The 16252-nt window shown below is 42.2% G+C and overlaps 1 protein-coding gene across 17 annotated transcripts in view; it reads right to left on the reverse strand.

Annotated features, from left to right (window-relative positions):
• The window catches only part of ANK3 (ankyrin 3), an 891037-nt gene that overhangs the window by 124730 nt on the left and 750055 nt on the right, over positions 1–16252 (reverse strand). For all 17 annotated transcript variants that reach the window (XM_073548271.1, XM_073548272.1, XM_073548270.1 and 14 more), the window contains one exon: positions 4555–4678. In XM_073548271.1, coding sequence (XP_073404372.1) covers positions 4555–4678 — 124 coding nt within the window. The remainder of the gene's footprint in view (positions 1–4554; positions 4679–16252) is intronic.

Consider the following 16252-nt stretch of genomic DNA (forward strand, 5'->3'; position numbering starts at 1 on the left):
GAAAAAAAAGTAAAATAATAAAATCAGACGCAGCAAATGTAAAAGGTATAAATGAATAAGCAGTTGGATCGCTGACTTCTCTGTACATGTTATACACAAACATACCCCTAGATTTACCAGTAAGAGTATAATAACCTTAGCTAATCACAGTCGCTTATAAAGGATATTATGTGTATAACATGACAATTATGACTTGATATGTAAATGAATTTCAAAATAGAATAAAATTTGGATGAATGAAAGCATTTTCTAAGCAACAACACAATGCATTAGATATAAGGTAATATGCACCTTTAACTGCAAAGTCTCACGTTGACAATCTGATGAATGGTGTGAAATATCCAGGGTTATATTACCTATAGGGAGAGAGCGTTGGACCTACAGTGGGTAGTGGGTAGGGGTGCTTGTAAAAAGGATTGCTTAGATATGGACGCATTGCCATAGACTTACAGTACAGCGGCACATGTGGTATCAGCAGCTCTATTCAACTACTCCTAGCCTTGGTTTTGCTGCAGTCAATGAAGAATGGGAAACACCAGCTCCGAGTTCTGGCAATCATTTGGCATCCTGGTACTGGGACCCTCACTGATATTATGTCTACCAAAATTCCCCTTACTGTACAACCTAATGGTCTACATAAAAAGAGGCAATCAAGTACACCGCACACATTAGATAGCTGTCGGACCTAATGATTCTTCATCTGAAGGCCATGTTGCCCAATTTGGCTGAATATTTCTGTGTTCGCTACGAGACAGCCGGGAACATCGGAAAATGGATTGGTGGTTGAAATTCAACAGACCAGATACTTCTTTCCCCCCGCCCCCCAAAGACATCATCTGTTGGGGGTGAGTCGAGAGAATGTATATCCTCTGAGACGTGATTCCATTTTTGAGAATTTTCATAAAATTTCACTACTACCATAAAACTGATTGGATTCAGCTGCTAGAATGATCAACCTTTTTTCCCCAATGGTGCAATTTTTTCTAAACTGTGTTATTTTTATGTACAGACTACTTGTAGAAAATGATATTATATCATGTGAATTGTTTAGTTTTCAAGGGAAAAGTTTGCAGGGTTTTAAACTTTTGAGAGGCGGCATTATTAGCTTAAGGATTGGCTCATCAGCAAACACACCACTGTAATCCGAATCACCGACGGTAATCTCCTCCACCAACACAGGCCGGGTTTTGTTTTGAGCTTTGAGTAATCTTCATAGAGAATGTATGGCTATGTCTCCGACAATCGCAGGGCTCCAGAGTACAGATATCTCAGACAGCAGAGATTTAACAGACCCCAATTCCACATGCAAAGCGTAATATCCTCATACACTGATGAGTGTTCGGTCTGTTCAGAAATACCAGCAAAGAAATAGTTAGCGTGTCTATTAATATTGTGAATCCTTATAAAGGGAACATACTGAAATAAAGCTAAAGAACAAAATTAGAAAGGCACCGTTTCACAAAATATGGCAATACCTCCTAAGTAAGAGTATGCTGACTATTCTTGGACAGCCGCTTTAAGCTATGTTGATACAATTTTTTGCATCAGTTTAACAGCAATTATTTTTATAGGTAGCATAGTGGAACATGCTGGTTAACCTAACCTGAGGTTATAATGGATAGCCGGTCCACCTGGGCCATGGTACCTAAGGGTATGTGCACATGACATCTTTCAAGTGGCCAAAAATATCAATTTTTCAAGTAGAAGACATTTCAGGAAACTCTCCTTTTCTCTGGTGTTTTGTAACCTGAACCGTCTTTTTTTTAAGCATTATTTCTTCATTTTTTGAGAGGTTTTTTTTTCCTGTTTTTTACAATTGGTGATTTTTTTGAGAATTTTTTTCTAGCATTATGTGGGAGTCTTTTTTAACTGTGGTTTTACAGATTTTTTTTTTTTTTTTAACCTCCAACAATGATTAAACTGCTACTGGTTTTTCAAGCAAAAATGCAGACAAAATGCTCCAATGATACCAGGGAGTCTTTTGAGTCTTCAATGACTTGTATTTTAGGTGTGGAGCATCTTCCAAAAATGTCCAGCTCAATTATTTAATGGTTAGCTTGCCATCTTTGGAAGTTTGAAACTGATAAACGACGCTCAAAAGCATAAACTAATGAACAGTGAGTCTTTTTTCCCAATGCAAATACATATATTTCTTGTATTAAGCTTTTTTTTTACCACTTTTTCAGAGTGGAGCCAAACAAATCCTTCCTGAAAAAAATCATAGTGGGCACATACCATAAGAGTGGCCCAATGGACCCTCTACCACATAAAAAACAGCACATGGAAGGTTACATCTTTGACTATTCTGCACCTATTGTATGGGGCGGCAGATGACTATCGAATTGAGGGAAGTCTCACTTTCTATGGTTTTGCCGAGATTTTAGAGGTAAACTCCACTTATCTGCCACCATGTTGTCTTGTGCCATATACCGTACATGCAATACAATGTAAAGGTTTTGGGCATCCACACAATACAGTCATGGCCAAAAGTTTTGAGAATGACACAAATATTATATTTTCACATGATCTGCTGGCCTCTGGTTTTTATGTGTGTTTGTCAGATGTTTTTACACATACAGAAATATAATTGCAATCATATTATGAGTAACAAAAGGTTATATTGACAGTTAGAATGAGTTAATGCAGCAAGTCAATATTTGCAGTGTTGACCCTTCTTCAGGACCTCAGCAATTCTCCCTGGCATGCTCTCAATCAACTTCTGGATCAAATCCTGACTGATAGCAGTCCAGTCTTGCAAAATCAATGCTTTTATTTTGTCTGAATTTGAAGGTTTTTGTTTGTCCACCCGTCTCTTGATGATTGACCACAAGTTCTCAATGGGATTAAGATCTGGGGAGTTTCCAGGCCATGGTCCCAAAATCTCTGTTTTGTTCCCTGAGCCATTTAGTTATCACCTTTGCTTTATGGCAAGGTGCTCCATCATGTTGAAAAAGGCATTGTTGATCGCCAAACTGCTCTTGGACGGTTGGGAGAAGTTGCTCTTGGAGGACATTCTGGTACCATTCTTTATTCATGGCTGTGTTTTTAGGCAAGACTGAGAGAGAGTCCATGCCCTTGGCTGAGAAGCCACCCCACACATGAATGGTTTCAGGATGCTTGACAGTTGGCATGAGACAAGACTGGTGGTAGCGCTCACCTGGTCTTCTCCGAATAAGCCGTTTTCCAGATGTCCCAAACAATCGAAAAGGGGATTCATCAGAGAAAATGACTTTACCCCAGTCCTCAGCAGTCCACTCCCTGTACCTCTTGCAGAATATCAGTCTGTCCATGATGTTTTTTCTGGAGAGAAGTGGCTTCTTTGCTGTCCTCCTTGAGACCAGGCCTTGCTCCAAGAGTCTCCGCCTCACAGTGCGTGCAGATGCACTCACACCTGCCTGCTGCCATTCCTGAGCAAGCTCTGCACTGCTGGTAGCCCGATCCCGCAGCTGAAACACTTTTAAGAGACGGTCCTGGCGCTTGCTGGTCTTTCTTGGGCGCCCTGGAGCCTTTTTGGCAACAAGGGAACCTCTCTCCTTGAAGTTCTTGATGATGCGATAGATTGTTGACTGAGGTGCAATCTTTCTAGCTGCGATACTCTTCCCTGTTAGGCCATTTTTGTGCAGTGCAATGATGACTGCACGTGCTTCTTTAGAGATAACCATGGTTAACAGAAGAGAAACAATGATACCAAGCACCAGCCTCCTTTTAAAGTGTCCAGTGGTGTCATTCTTACTTAATCATGACAGATTGATCTCCAGCCCTGTCCTCATCAACACCCACAACTGTGTTAATGGAGCAATCACTGAAACGATGTTAGCTGGTCCTTTTAAGGCAGGGCTGCAATGATGTTGAAATGTGTTTTGGGGGATAAAGTTAATTTTCTAGGCAAATATTGACTTTGCAAGTAATTGCTGTTAAGCTGATCACTCTTTATAACATTCTGGAGTATATGCCAATTGCCATTAGAAAAAATGAAGCAGTAGACTTTGTAAAAATTAATATTTGTGTCATTCTCTAAACTTTTGGCCATGACTGTACATCGAAATGTCTTCCGGCTCTTTCAGTGAGGTGAGGATCCAAGAGTTGAGAGGGTTCCAATGTACGGTACTCATGACATATTTTGACATTCTATATGTATACATATATGTATAACAAGCCCATATAACCATATATTAATATGTGCCTGCAGATGAATTGTTAATAATGGGATCTCTCCTCCAGGTATATGATACATGATTCCGCATGTATGTGTTTATGGAAGCCAAGACAAAAATAAAGAAAGTGATTTCATTATATGGCTGCTGCTAAAAACTGTTCTAAATCCCTCAGACCCAAGCAAGCATGATGCAGTAATTGGTATACACAGTATATCATGCACGGGGTTTATTCTAACTCTACTTTTCAATGCACAAATGGAATATGCACATGTATTAGATTTCTAGGCGTTATAAACAGGTTTGTGACTATGAAGTAGTTGCTCGAAACTGAAAATAGATGGAAAAATGTAAGTCAATGGCGTATCATGATATACAATATTAGCATCCTGGGACTTACCTGGCCGATCTGGCTCCTAGGCTGAAGACCATGTATCCTTCTTGGGGCAGAGAATCATCCCCAAGCTCTTTGAGATCTTGTGGTCCAAGGTATTTGTCAGTGTCCCCTGTCATTGCATCTTCACCTACGAAAGAAGAAGAAGGACTGTTTAGCTACAAGCAGCAGCTTATACAAGCCCTGATGATGATGGGTTACTAGATCATCATTGCGAACACGCCGACCTCTAATCAATGATGTGACACAGCCCTGGGACATTTTCCATACTGAAATTTCAATAATGTGCATCAGCAACAGGACAACACAGAAAACCGAGCCTCTGGATGTCATGTTACAAGGATACATGGCCTAAAAAACAGATGCAAGATGTAGTTCTGCAGTGAAACCTCATAATGCACGGATACTGTATATGTATTAAGCTTTCTAATTATGTTACATATTCATGTGGCAGATTCATGGGTTTCTCAATGCCATACCTACTACAAAAAAAAAATCTGCATGGATTTTATGTAATGTTTTAGAATGTTTCAAATGTCACCAATTTCTTTCTGATTTTTGTTGCAGATTCCACTTTTTGCAATCTAAAGCAAACACATGCAAGATAAGCAGTGGTCTGTGGCCTGACACCAAATTGACTTTGTACCAAAACTTGCCATCTTGGGTTTTGGTAGTTGATTCGTGAAACACCTTTCCTCATATCAATCCAATTTTTGAGTATAATCATGTAAAATGCGCTACGGAATATGATGGTGCTATATAAGCAAAGCATAAAAAATAATCGTTAGCGCATTTTACAGTCGTTATCATCACTGTCCTCAATGGGGCTCACAATCTAAATTCCCTATTTATTACCTAAGCTATTGCAATGCCATGCACATGGGGTAAGCGACACAGCGAATCAGGAGAAATATACTCCATTTCTAATTGGAGGTATTTGCCAATATTATTACTCCCATTACATATAGGGATAGTATCTTGGAGATGGGAATAACCGTTTAAGTCATACAACTAGTCCTTATCCCAGAGATATCCATGTTTTTCTTATATGTAAATGACCTCTTCCAGGCTATGGGGAGGATGTTGCCTGAAAGATAACTCTGTCTCCAGAGATTATTTTACATGAAGGTGGAGTTACCAGTGCGATTTGTAATGATTACCAGTGTGATGTGTGATGGCCGCTCTCTGACCTCACAGCAGAGCTGTGTGTCATTATAAGACCGCAGTCACACCAGCGTATAGCATCGGATGCAATATGCTAATGACCCTCGGCTCCTGCTATTCTGCGAGCGGGATCCGAGTGTAAAGCCCCCGTTACACACAGCGAGATTGCTAGCGATATCGCTAAAGCGTCACCGATTTTGTGACGCAGCAGCGATATTGTTAGCGATATCGCTATGTGTGATACTTACCTCCGACCGGCTCCCTGCTGGTTATTGCTGATCGCGCGAGAACGTCCTGGACCGTTTCTCGTTGGCCACTTCCTGCTGGCGCCGACAAGCGACGCGTGGACGGGGGTGGGAGGACGTGTTCATCGCTGCGTCTGGCAGGTAAGTAACGACCGCCGACCGCTGCTATGTCGCTGGTGAGATCTGCCTGTTTGGCAGCTCACTAGCGACCATTTAGCGATGCACCAGCAATCCTGACTGGGTCGTATCGTGGTCGGAATCGCTGGTGCATCACTAAATGTAACGGTACCCTAATGCTACTGTGTTCCGAGCCTGTCGCATCACAGGATCAGAGCACAGTTGTGGAGGAGATGGAGAAAGTGATTTCTCCATTTCCTCTGCTGCCGGCGTCGGCGGGAATCACACTGCATTCAGGTGATACCCGAGTGCAGTGCGATGTTTCACTCACATTCATAGATTTGTATGGGTGATAGTGAGACGAGTCTCGCTGACTCATGTCGAATCGGCATGAGAAAACAATCGCAGATCTTAGCTGCCCCATAGTAAAACACTGGGCCGAGTGCTATGCACATCTGCAGGTTCCTCTTCAACATCAGCAAATGAGTTCGTAAGAAGACAAAAGTTCATTTCTCCTGTTCTGTGTTAGTGACATGTCTCACACTGTTAAAATACCGTATATACTCAAATATAAGCAGAGTTTTTCAGTACATGTTATGTGCTGAAAACACCCCCCCAGCTTGTACTTGAGTGAGGTGTCCAGAAAATGGAGGGGGAGCAGCAGTGGTGGGGCAGCGGGTCACAAAAGTTGGCTGCTGCATCTAAAGCCTGTGCCCACTGCTAAAGAGAAATGAATATTTGCTGAACTGGCAATGAATATTCATTTCTCTGTAATAGCGTGCAGTGTCAACCACAGCAGCCGGACCCTGCAGCTGCCGGGTGGTCCCGTGTGCCCGTTACTTAAAGGAAATTAATTTTCACCTCTCTCCACACCCATGGGCATGAAGAGAGGTGAATATTCATTTCTCTTAAGTAACGGGCATACATGACCACCCGGCAGCTGACACTGTGCGCTACTTAATAGCAATGAATACTCACTGCCCTCCACGCACATAGTTCTGGCGTGGGGAGCGGTGAGTAGTCCGGCAGCTATGCTCTGCTTGTGAGAATGACGTCCCTGCCATGCGCTGCTTACAAGCATAAAGCAGCTGCTGGCACCTGAACAAGACACTGCGAGGGAGCGCAGGAAGGCAAGTATAATGTTTTGGGGGAGAGGGGGGCCATGCTTACAATGATAGGGATGGAACCATGCTTACAATGATAGGGTAGGGAGCCATGCATACCGGGATAGGGATGGGGCCATCTATACGAGGATAGGAATGGGGCCAGGCATTCAAGGATAGGGATGAGGGGACAATGCATACCAGGATAGGGATGAGGAGCCATGCATACCAGGATAGGGATGAGGAGCCATGCACACCAAGATAGGGAAGAGAAGCCATGCATACCAGGATAGGGATGAGGAGCCATCCATACCAAGATAGGGATGAGGAGCCATGCATTCCAGGATGGGGATGAGGAGGCCGTGCATACAAGGATAGGGATGAGGAACCATGCATACAAGGATGGGGATGAGGAGCCATGCATACCAAGATAGGGATGAGGAGCCATGCATTCCAGGATGGGGATGAGGAGGCCGTGCATACAAGGATAGGGATGAGGAACCATGCATACAAGGATGGGGATGAGGAGCCATGCATACCAGGATAGGGATGAGGAGCCATGTATACCAGGATAGGGATGAGGGGACATGCATACAAGGATAGGGAAGAGAAGCCATGCATACCAGGATAGGGATGAGGAGCCATGCATACCAGGATAGGGAAGAGGAGCCATGCATACCAGGCTAGGGATAAGGAGCCATGCATACCAGGATAGGGATGAGGAGCCATGCATACCAGGATAGGGATGAGGAGCCATGCATACCAGGATGGGGATGAGGAGGCCGTGCATACCAGGATAGGGATGAGGAACCATGCATACAAGGATGGGGATGAGGAGCCATGCATACCAGGATAGGGATGAGGATCCATGTATACCAGGATAGGGATGAGGGGACATGCATACCAGGATAGGGATGAGGAGCCATGCATACCAGGATAGGGATGAGGAACCATGCATACAAGGATGGGGATGAGGAGCCATGCATACCAGGATAGGGATGAGGAGCCATGTATACCAGGATAGGGATGAGGGGACATGCATACAAGGATAGGGAAGAGAAGCCATGCATACCAGGATAGGGATGAGGAGCTATGCATACCAGGATAGGGAAGAGGAGCCATGCATACCAGGATAGGGATGAGGAGCCATGTATACCAGGATAGGGATGAGGGGACATGCATACCAGGATAGGGATGAGGAGCCATGCATACCAGGATAGGAATGAGGAGCCATGCATACCAGGATAGGGATGAGGAGGCCGTGCATACCAGGATAGGGATGAGGGGACAATGCATACCAGGCTTATACTCGAGTCAATAAGTTTTGCCAGTTTTTTGTGGTAAAATTAGGTGCATCAGGCTTATACTCGGGTCAGCTTATACTCGAGAATATATGGTAATCTCTGGAGGCAGATTCTCATGCAGATCAGTGTCCAGCTCATAGCCTGGAACAGCTCAGTTACATATAAGACAAACATGGATATTTCTGAAATAAGACATCAGATTGCAGATATCATGTTATTCAGCTTCCTATCACCTGCATGCCCATATTGACGGTTTAGTAGAGTTGATTTCCTTTAAAAGTATATAGGAAAAGACTGATCTCTATGCACGTTTTTGATTGATAACACAATTATTGCTTTTCGATAGGCTTTAAATATTTTTTACGTCTGGAGCAAACTGTTTCCCATAAACTACATAAGAAGCCTACAACGGCATGAATCCGAGCTGAGAGCGAATGCCATACGACATCAATGTAAAACATAGGACGCATCACTCATCAATATTCTGGAAGCATTTTCCATGTTCCTCATTTGGCTCTTCAAATGTTTGTATCCTCATGTATTCTACAAAAAGGAAGGTGCAGGAGTTTATACTATCAGCTCATTTTGTGCTTTAATACAACTATAAACAGATACAGTATGTATCACAATCGCAACACAAGTAGATACATTTTATATCAAAATAGGCAGGGTATGTTATGCATTTACATGTTTACATGTGATAATGTGCTGTAACAAACTTGTATGTAGTCTAAAAGCAAAAGTAAAGTCAAATTAGTGGTAGAAATCCTGCACCAACAAATGCATCACAATCAATTCAGTCTAATGAAGTGGGTTTTTGGATAGTAATGATGTGTGAGTGTCCATGAAGCCGCGAAAAACAGAATATGGCAAAATCGCCATCTATAGATTCAAACATATCACAAGACGGTGTTCTATCAAGGCTACAACCACTAAGTCACTTAAAAAAACAGTTGTCGTCACTCACAGCCCATCACAAAGGCAAACGGAATGAAGAATCTTTATTATCATAGAAAAATGAAAAAACAAAATTAGTATTGACACAACTACTGTAAGGTGACCAGAATCGTATAAGAACCATGTGCTTGATGATGACGATGGTGATGATGAACACAAAAAAAAAATAATAAAAGAAATGTTAGAACTGCTCACATACAACACAATTAAAAGCATTTAAGAAATGCTATGAAGGAAAAGATAAAGTCATCCCCCCCCCAAAAAAAAGCAAGCCTTCATACAACATCTTCAATGGAAAAATTTTAAAAGTTATTACTAAAGTAGAAAAACATGAAAAGAAAAAAAATTGTAGATAATTTCAGTATTGCCATTACCATGCTAACCCGAAAGAATACGGTTATGTTCACATGTTGCGTTTTTGCTGCTTTTTTTCCCGCAGACAAAACCTGCCCTCTTAGCAGTAAAGAAACTGCTTACAAAAAGCAGATATTGGTGAGTTTTTTTGCTGCTTTTTTTGTTGAATCTTGCACATCCTATGGGTGAAAAAGCGCTGAAAAAATTGACATGCCTCCGTTTTAAAAAAAAGTAGCAGTTTTCCAAATCAGTCAGTAAAAAAACAAAGTGTGGGCATGAGATTTCTGAAATCTTATAGACTTTGCTGGTACTGTAAAACGCAGCTTAAAATTTGCATGAAAAAAGTAGTAAAAAAAAAAATGCAAAAAAGCAACGTGTGACCCTAGCCTAAAGGTACCATGTAATTTATACTGCATGGTGAACACCATAAAAGTGACATCCAAAAAATAATTGAATTATACTGTGTAAACTTTCCCTTGTCATGCGCAGCAGGAAGTCACATAGAAATCATGGTGCCCCCAAGCAAAAGTCCTAATTCAGTCTTCCTTATTTACAACCCCTCCAAAAGATATTCACCAAAGTAGGTGGGGCACCGGCACATTGTCACAGACACAGAAAGGCATGCCTCCCAAAGTCACGGAGAGGGATATGCATTGCTGCACTTGCACAATTTTGGCCCTGGTGAAGCCCCTAAATGTTCTCATGCATTATGATACTCCATTCTTGGGCACCATGGGGTATGATACCCGCGAAAAATACACCCTCATAAAATGATACCCCACAAGGTATTCCCCGCACTCACAATATGATGACCCCAGCAAAGTATGATGCATCATAGTGACTCCAACAAAATTTGATGTTGCCATATTGGCCCAAACACAGTATGATTCCCCATGGTGGCCCAACAGAATGAAAAATATAGCACCTCCCCACACATTATGATGCCCCCATAGGTCCCCACAGTGACCCCCACACACAGTACGATGGTCCCCACTGGAGAAGAGGTAGAGCAGATGTGCGCAGTGCGCTCCTGACCTCCGCTTTGGTGCCTGCAAAACGGCTGCAAATATCAATTATCAGTGTGGTGCACCTGACCTTTGCTGCCAATATGGAGATGCAAATAACACTGGGACGCGAAACTCAGCAGAAGTGTGGAAGGAGAAGAGGAAGATGCATGCATCTGCCTCCTCTACTCTCTGAAGGCCACACTGCCCAGTTTTATCTGCACTCCACTATGGTGATGGCAGAGGTCCGGAGGGCACTGCACACGTCTGCTCTGCCTCTTTTTCTGTAGGGCCCAATGCTGCACTGAAAGTGGAGGCTACATACTTTCTCTGAATCTATGAATCTGCAGACCAAAGATTAATTACAGGAAGCCACCCACCCGCTCCTTTCATGGATGAGTGGGGACATGGCATGGGCCCATTGTATGGATGGGGGCGCTGGGAAAGTGCCCAGTTTCTCCACCCCCGCCACCTCAATGCTGTCCTTGGATACATCTGCAAGGTTTTCTCATCCCTTTAAAACGGATCTGTCACCAGATTTCATAATATAAACTACATACATTCCGCCTCATTTGCAGATCGATTCAAATGCTGATTTTTCAGTAACGGAGGAAGGGACTGGACATCTAAAGGACTGGACTTGTCTTTGAAAGCGCTACATACACATGTAAAGTTTGGGGGATGTAATCCTGCTGACAAATTCCCTTTAGCCTTAACCTCTCGTCTAACAATGGACTCGTTAAGACTCCATACTACAGGCTGGCTGTCACTACCTGCTGATACTCATGACGGGATGCTTTTACTTTGATCTTAAACATTGTGTGGGATATAGTTAATTTAGTGACAAAATGTACAAATGGTGGAGAACGGTTGAACTTGATGGACCTTGGTCTTTTTACAACCTATGTACGGTAACTATACAGTATGTGTACTTTAAACACTTCCCTACTGTAGCCCGTGAAAAGTTACAGGATCAGCATAAGCTATAGACCACGGCTGATGACAGTTTCTCATGCAACAGATGTATCTGTGGCAGATATCTGAATATTTATATGCAACTTCAGGGTCATTTGCCTTAGAAAAGACATGCAATGGTAGCAGTGAATGGGGATCAAGACAGAAGTGCAACTTTTTCCATACTGTTTTGGGGTAAAATTGGCCATAGACATCGATAGCAGTTGCTGGCCAAACGGTCATTCGGCTGACAGCGATCCTTGCCAACTCCTTGGCTCAACCAAGCATCCATGTCATCTCAAAGGGCAGAAAGGGGAAAGCTACTGACAGAAGAGTCCGGCAGAACGATTGCTGTCAGACAAACACTTCTGAGAATGAAATCAAACATGAGGTCTTGAAATTTCATCTGCCCTATAAAAAATAGATCATCATCAAAATTGGCAGATTTTCATCTAATTAATATAGGGCCTTAAGATTTTAGTAAGGAACACTTGTGTGCACTTGTTACAGTTTAGATATAGTGTAGCCCAGAGGTTAATAAGTGTATACCCCAGTCTATATACCACTACTGCTCATGATCAGGGACAAGCAATAGTCACTCGGCGGTTTCTGCCCATACAATGGTTAACTACACTCACTCCCCAGTGTAGTAGCATTAGTGCTCAGTGTACTATAATGGTTGCAATGCTGAAATGTTTACTTTGCTTTGCAAACAAACTCTATGTATTTGAGCACCTTGGGGTATGCTCACTTTGCAGACGAGCGGCTGAACCTCCATCACTCAGTTACAGCTTGCGTTTAAAATATTAATTTCCTAAAACATTTATTGCCTGATCTTTAGTTAATCTTGCAAGAATTCCCTTAAGGCCTCATACTCACTGGCGATAAAATCGGACGATTAGTCAATGGGTGACATCTCACTTGCGATTTTTTTCTCAGACAAAATCGGTCTGAGAAAAAAATCGCAGCATGCTGCAATTTGCAGCGATTTTTCGCCAATAGAAGTCAATGGGTGCAATTAAAAAAACGGACCATCCATTTTTAACGGGTACATCACCATTCTGTGGTATAGAACACTTTAAATGGTCCTGTAAATGACTGTAGAAAAAGAGTTGCTGGGAAAAAAATACGGATGGAAAAAAAAAAAAAAAAATCGCATAGAAATCGCATGACACTGGCATAACACTCCACCCTTTCTTCCAGTCCAGAAATCGGACCGTTTTTTTAATCGCCAGTGAGTATGAGGCCTAAAGCTGTGTGCACACGCTGCGGATTAGGTGCGGATTCATCCGCGCGGATTTTGTAAAATCCGCAGGTGAAACCGCAGGTCAAAAGACCTGCGGTTTTACCTGCGGATTGCTCTGCGGTTTTGCCCTGCGGTTTATCATCTCCTCAATAGAGGAGATGGCAAACCGCAGGAGAATCCGCAGAAAGAATTGACATGTCAATTCTTTCTGCGGATTGAAAACCGCAGATAATCCGCGTGGAAAATTCCGCACCGTCTGCACTGCGGTTTTTGATTCCCATAGGGAATCATGGTACTGTACACCGCAGCAAAAACTGCTGCGGGTCCGCAGCAGCCAAAACCGCTGCGGAACCGCAGCAAAATCCTAAGTAGATATTTGTCTGCTGCACTTTTATTCCACAGGAACAAATGAGATATACTGTATATATATATATATATATATATATATATATATATATATATATATATATAATAAAATACCTATTTGGAAAGGCGCAGATCTTTCTATTGTAAGCAAACGCATTACATGATCTCAAATAAAACATGGGAGATATGAAAAAAAACAACCCACAAACAAATGGATACCAAACTCACTAGAAGCACAATTACAGGGTTGTAGGAGATTAGGAAAATATAACTGTTTTCTACCAGGAACAGCGCCACTCTTGACTATAGGCTATATTCGGTACTGCAGCTCTTCTCCGTTCACCTGTGTTTGAAGTGCCGCATCCTAACATGGGCCCTTAACACACATGGACAACAGGAGCACTTTTTACAATGACCAACACTCTTCTGCAGTTGTCAGCACCATGTGTCACTTCAGCCCTTTGGGAAACTACACCCCCCTGTAGCTGTACAGCATGCTGAGAGTTGTAGTTTCATATCAGTTGGAGTGTCAGTTGCTAATACCTGCTTTACAAGTTTCATGTTGCTGAAAATGCAGATTTTATCTATCAGCTCTCCTGTTCTCAGAATGGAGACAAATGTGACCGGACCTGTCCATCAGCCTCATCCAATTGGAAAACAGCTTTCCCATGTTCGGTGCTTTTTAATTGGATGAGGCTGATGGACAGGTCCGGTCACATGCTCCTCCATCAGCTGTAATTATGTGGACAGGAGACCTATGAGGACGGCTGTACTAACCAGTGCGGAAGAAGAACCTGTAGCACTGTATATAATGTGCTCATAATAATTATACTCTACAGTATAATGTAGAGACAGAGACCCCGATTCAAGCATCGTTGTAAAAAAATGTGTGGGCTCCCGCATTGACAAATTACCGCGGGAGCCCACACATTTTTTTACAACGAATAAACCCCTTAAATTAATACCTACACCTCCCAAATTTTACACATCAACCCTCATCTAATTACTAATGAAAGACATGCAAAACAAAACATGAAATAAAATGGTTTACTGTATGTAAACCATGTGTCATTTTATGTCGGGTTGGGGAATGACTTCACAAAAGCCGGCAATTGAATTAGCGGCTATTCTGCTATGAAGAACTCTGTGAAATATAAATATATATATATATATATATATATATATATATATATATATATGTGTGTCTCAATGACATGTGTATATATATATATATATATATATATATATATATATTCTATGTGTCTATATCTATTCTTTCTTTTGTGATATAAAACCTGTCATAGGGCTCCATTATATGTCCATTTTGCAAGCCGGCGAGAAAATCTCAGCATACGGATGCCATACGGATGCTTACATGCGCAAAATACGCGACCACACCTTGCTTGCGGATGACATACGGAGCACTGTTTAGGGGTAATTCATCCGTATTACGCATGTAAACTACGGACCGTATTTTGCGTCGGTTAGTGTGACCCCGGCCTTATAAACATTCAGGAGTTGGGGGATGTTACAGGTTTTGCACCCACTCAGGGATGACTCACATTTTATGCTAATTAACCCCTTAACGACCAGGGGTATTTTTGGTTTTGCATTTTCATTTTTCCCTCCCCTTCTTTCCAGAGCCATAACTTTTTTATTTTTCCATCTATATAGCCATGTGAGGGCTTATTTTTTGTGGGACGAGTTGTACTTTTAAATGACACCATTGGTTTTACTACAGTATGTCGTGTACTCGAAAACGGGAAAAAAATTCCAAGTGCGGTGAAATTGCAAAAAAAGTGCAATCCCACACTTGTTTTTTGCTTGGCTTTTTTGCTAGGCTCACTAGATGCTAAATCTAACCTGCCATTATGATTCTCCAGCTCATTATGAGTTCATAGACACCAAACATGTCTATGTCCTCCTTTATCTAAGTGGTGAAAAAAAAATCCAAAGTTTGCAAAAAAAATAAATAAATAAAAATTTGCGCAATTTTCCGAGACCCATAGCGTCTCCATTTTTCATGATCTGGGGTCGGGTGAGGGCTTATTTTTTCCGTGCCGGGCTGACGTTTTTAATGATACCACCTTTGTGCAGATATAAGTTCTTTTGATCACCCGTTATTGCATTTTAATGCAATGTCTTGGCGACCAAAAAAACGTAATTTTGGCGTTTTGAATTTTTTTCTCGCTATGCCGTTTAGCGATCAGGTTAATGCTTTTTTTTTATTGATAGGGCGATTCTGAATGTGGCGATACCTAATATGTGTATGTGGGATTTTTTTTTTTACTGTTTTATTTTGATTGGGGCGAAAGGGGGGTGATTTGAACCTTTAGGTTTTTTTAATTTTTTTTATTTTTAAACATTTTTTTTTTTACTTTTGGCATGCTTCAATAGCCTCCATAGGAGGCTAGAAGCATGCGCAACCCGATCGGCTCTGCTACATATGGGCGATCGCCCATATGTAGCAGATTTACTGCTGTGCTTTCAGCGCCGACCACCGGGTGGCGCTGAAAGCCATATGCCTGGAACAACCATAGAGGTCTCATAGAGACCTCTGGTTGTCCAGGCAACATGACGCCGACCCCCGATCACGTGACGGGGGTCGGCGATGAGGTCATTTCCGGCCCGGCGGCCGAAAATGCTATTTAAATGCCCGCTGTCAGCTTTGACAGTTAATAGGTGCGGGCGGACGGCGATTCCGCTCGCGCCTATTGCGGGCACATGTCAGCTGTTCATAACAGCTGACATAATAATAATAATAAATTTTATTTTTATAGCGCCGACATATTCCGCAGCACTTTACATTTCAGAGGGGATTTGTACAGACAATAGACATTACAGCATAACAATAATCACATAGATTATAACAAATACCAAGAGGAAAGAG

This window comes from Dendrobates tinctorius, unplaced genomic scaffold (genome assembly GCF_039654945.1).
Source record: "Dendrobates tinctorius isolate UK_male_01 unplaced genomic scaffold, ASM3965494v1 ptg000156l, whole genome shotgun sequence".
Taxonomy (NCBI): domain Eukaryota; kingdom Metazoa; phylum Chordata; class Amphibia; order Anura; family Dendrobatidae; genus Dendrobates; species Dendrobates tinctorius.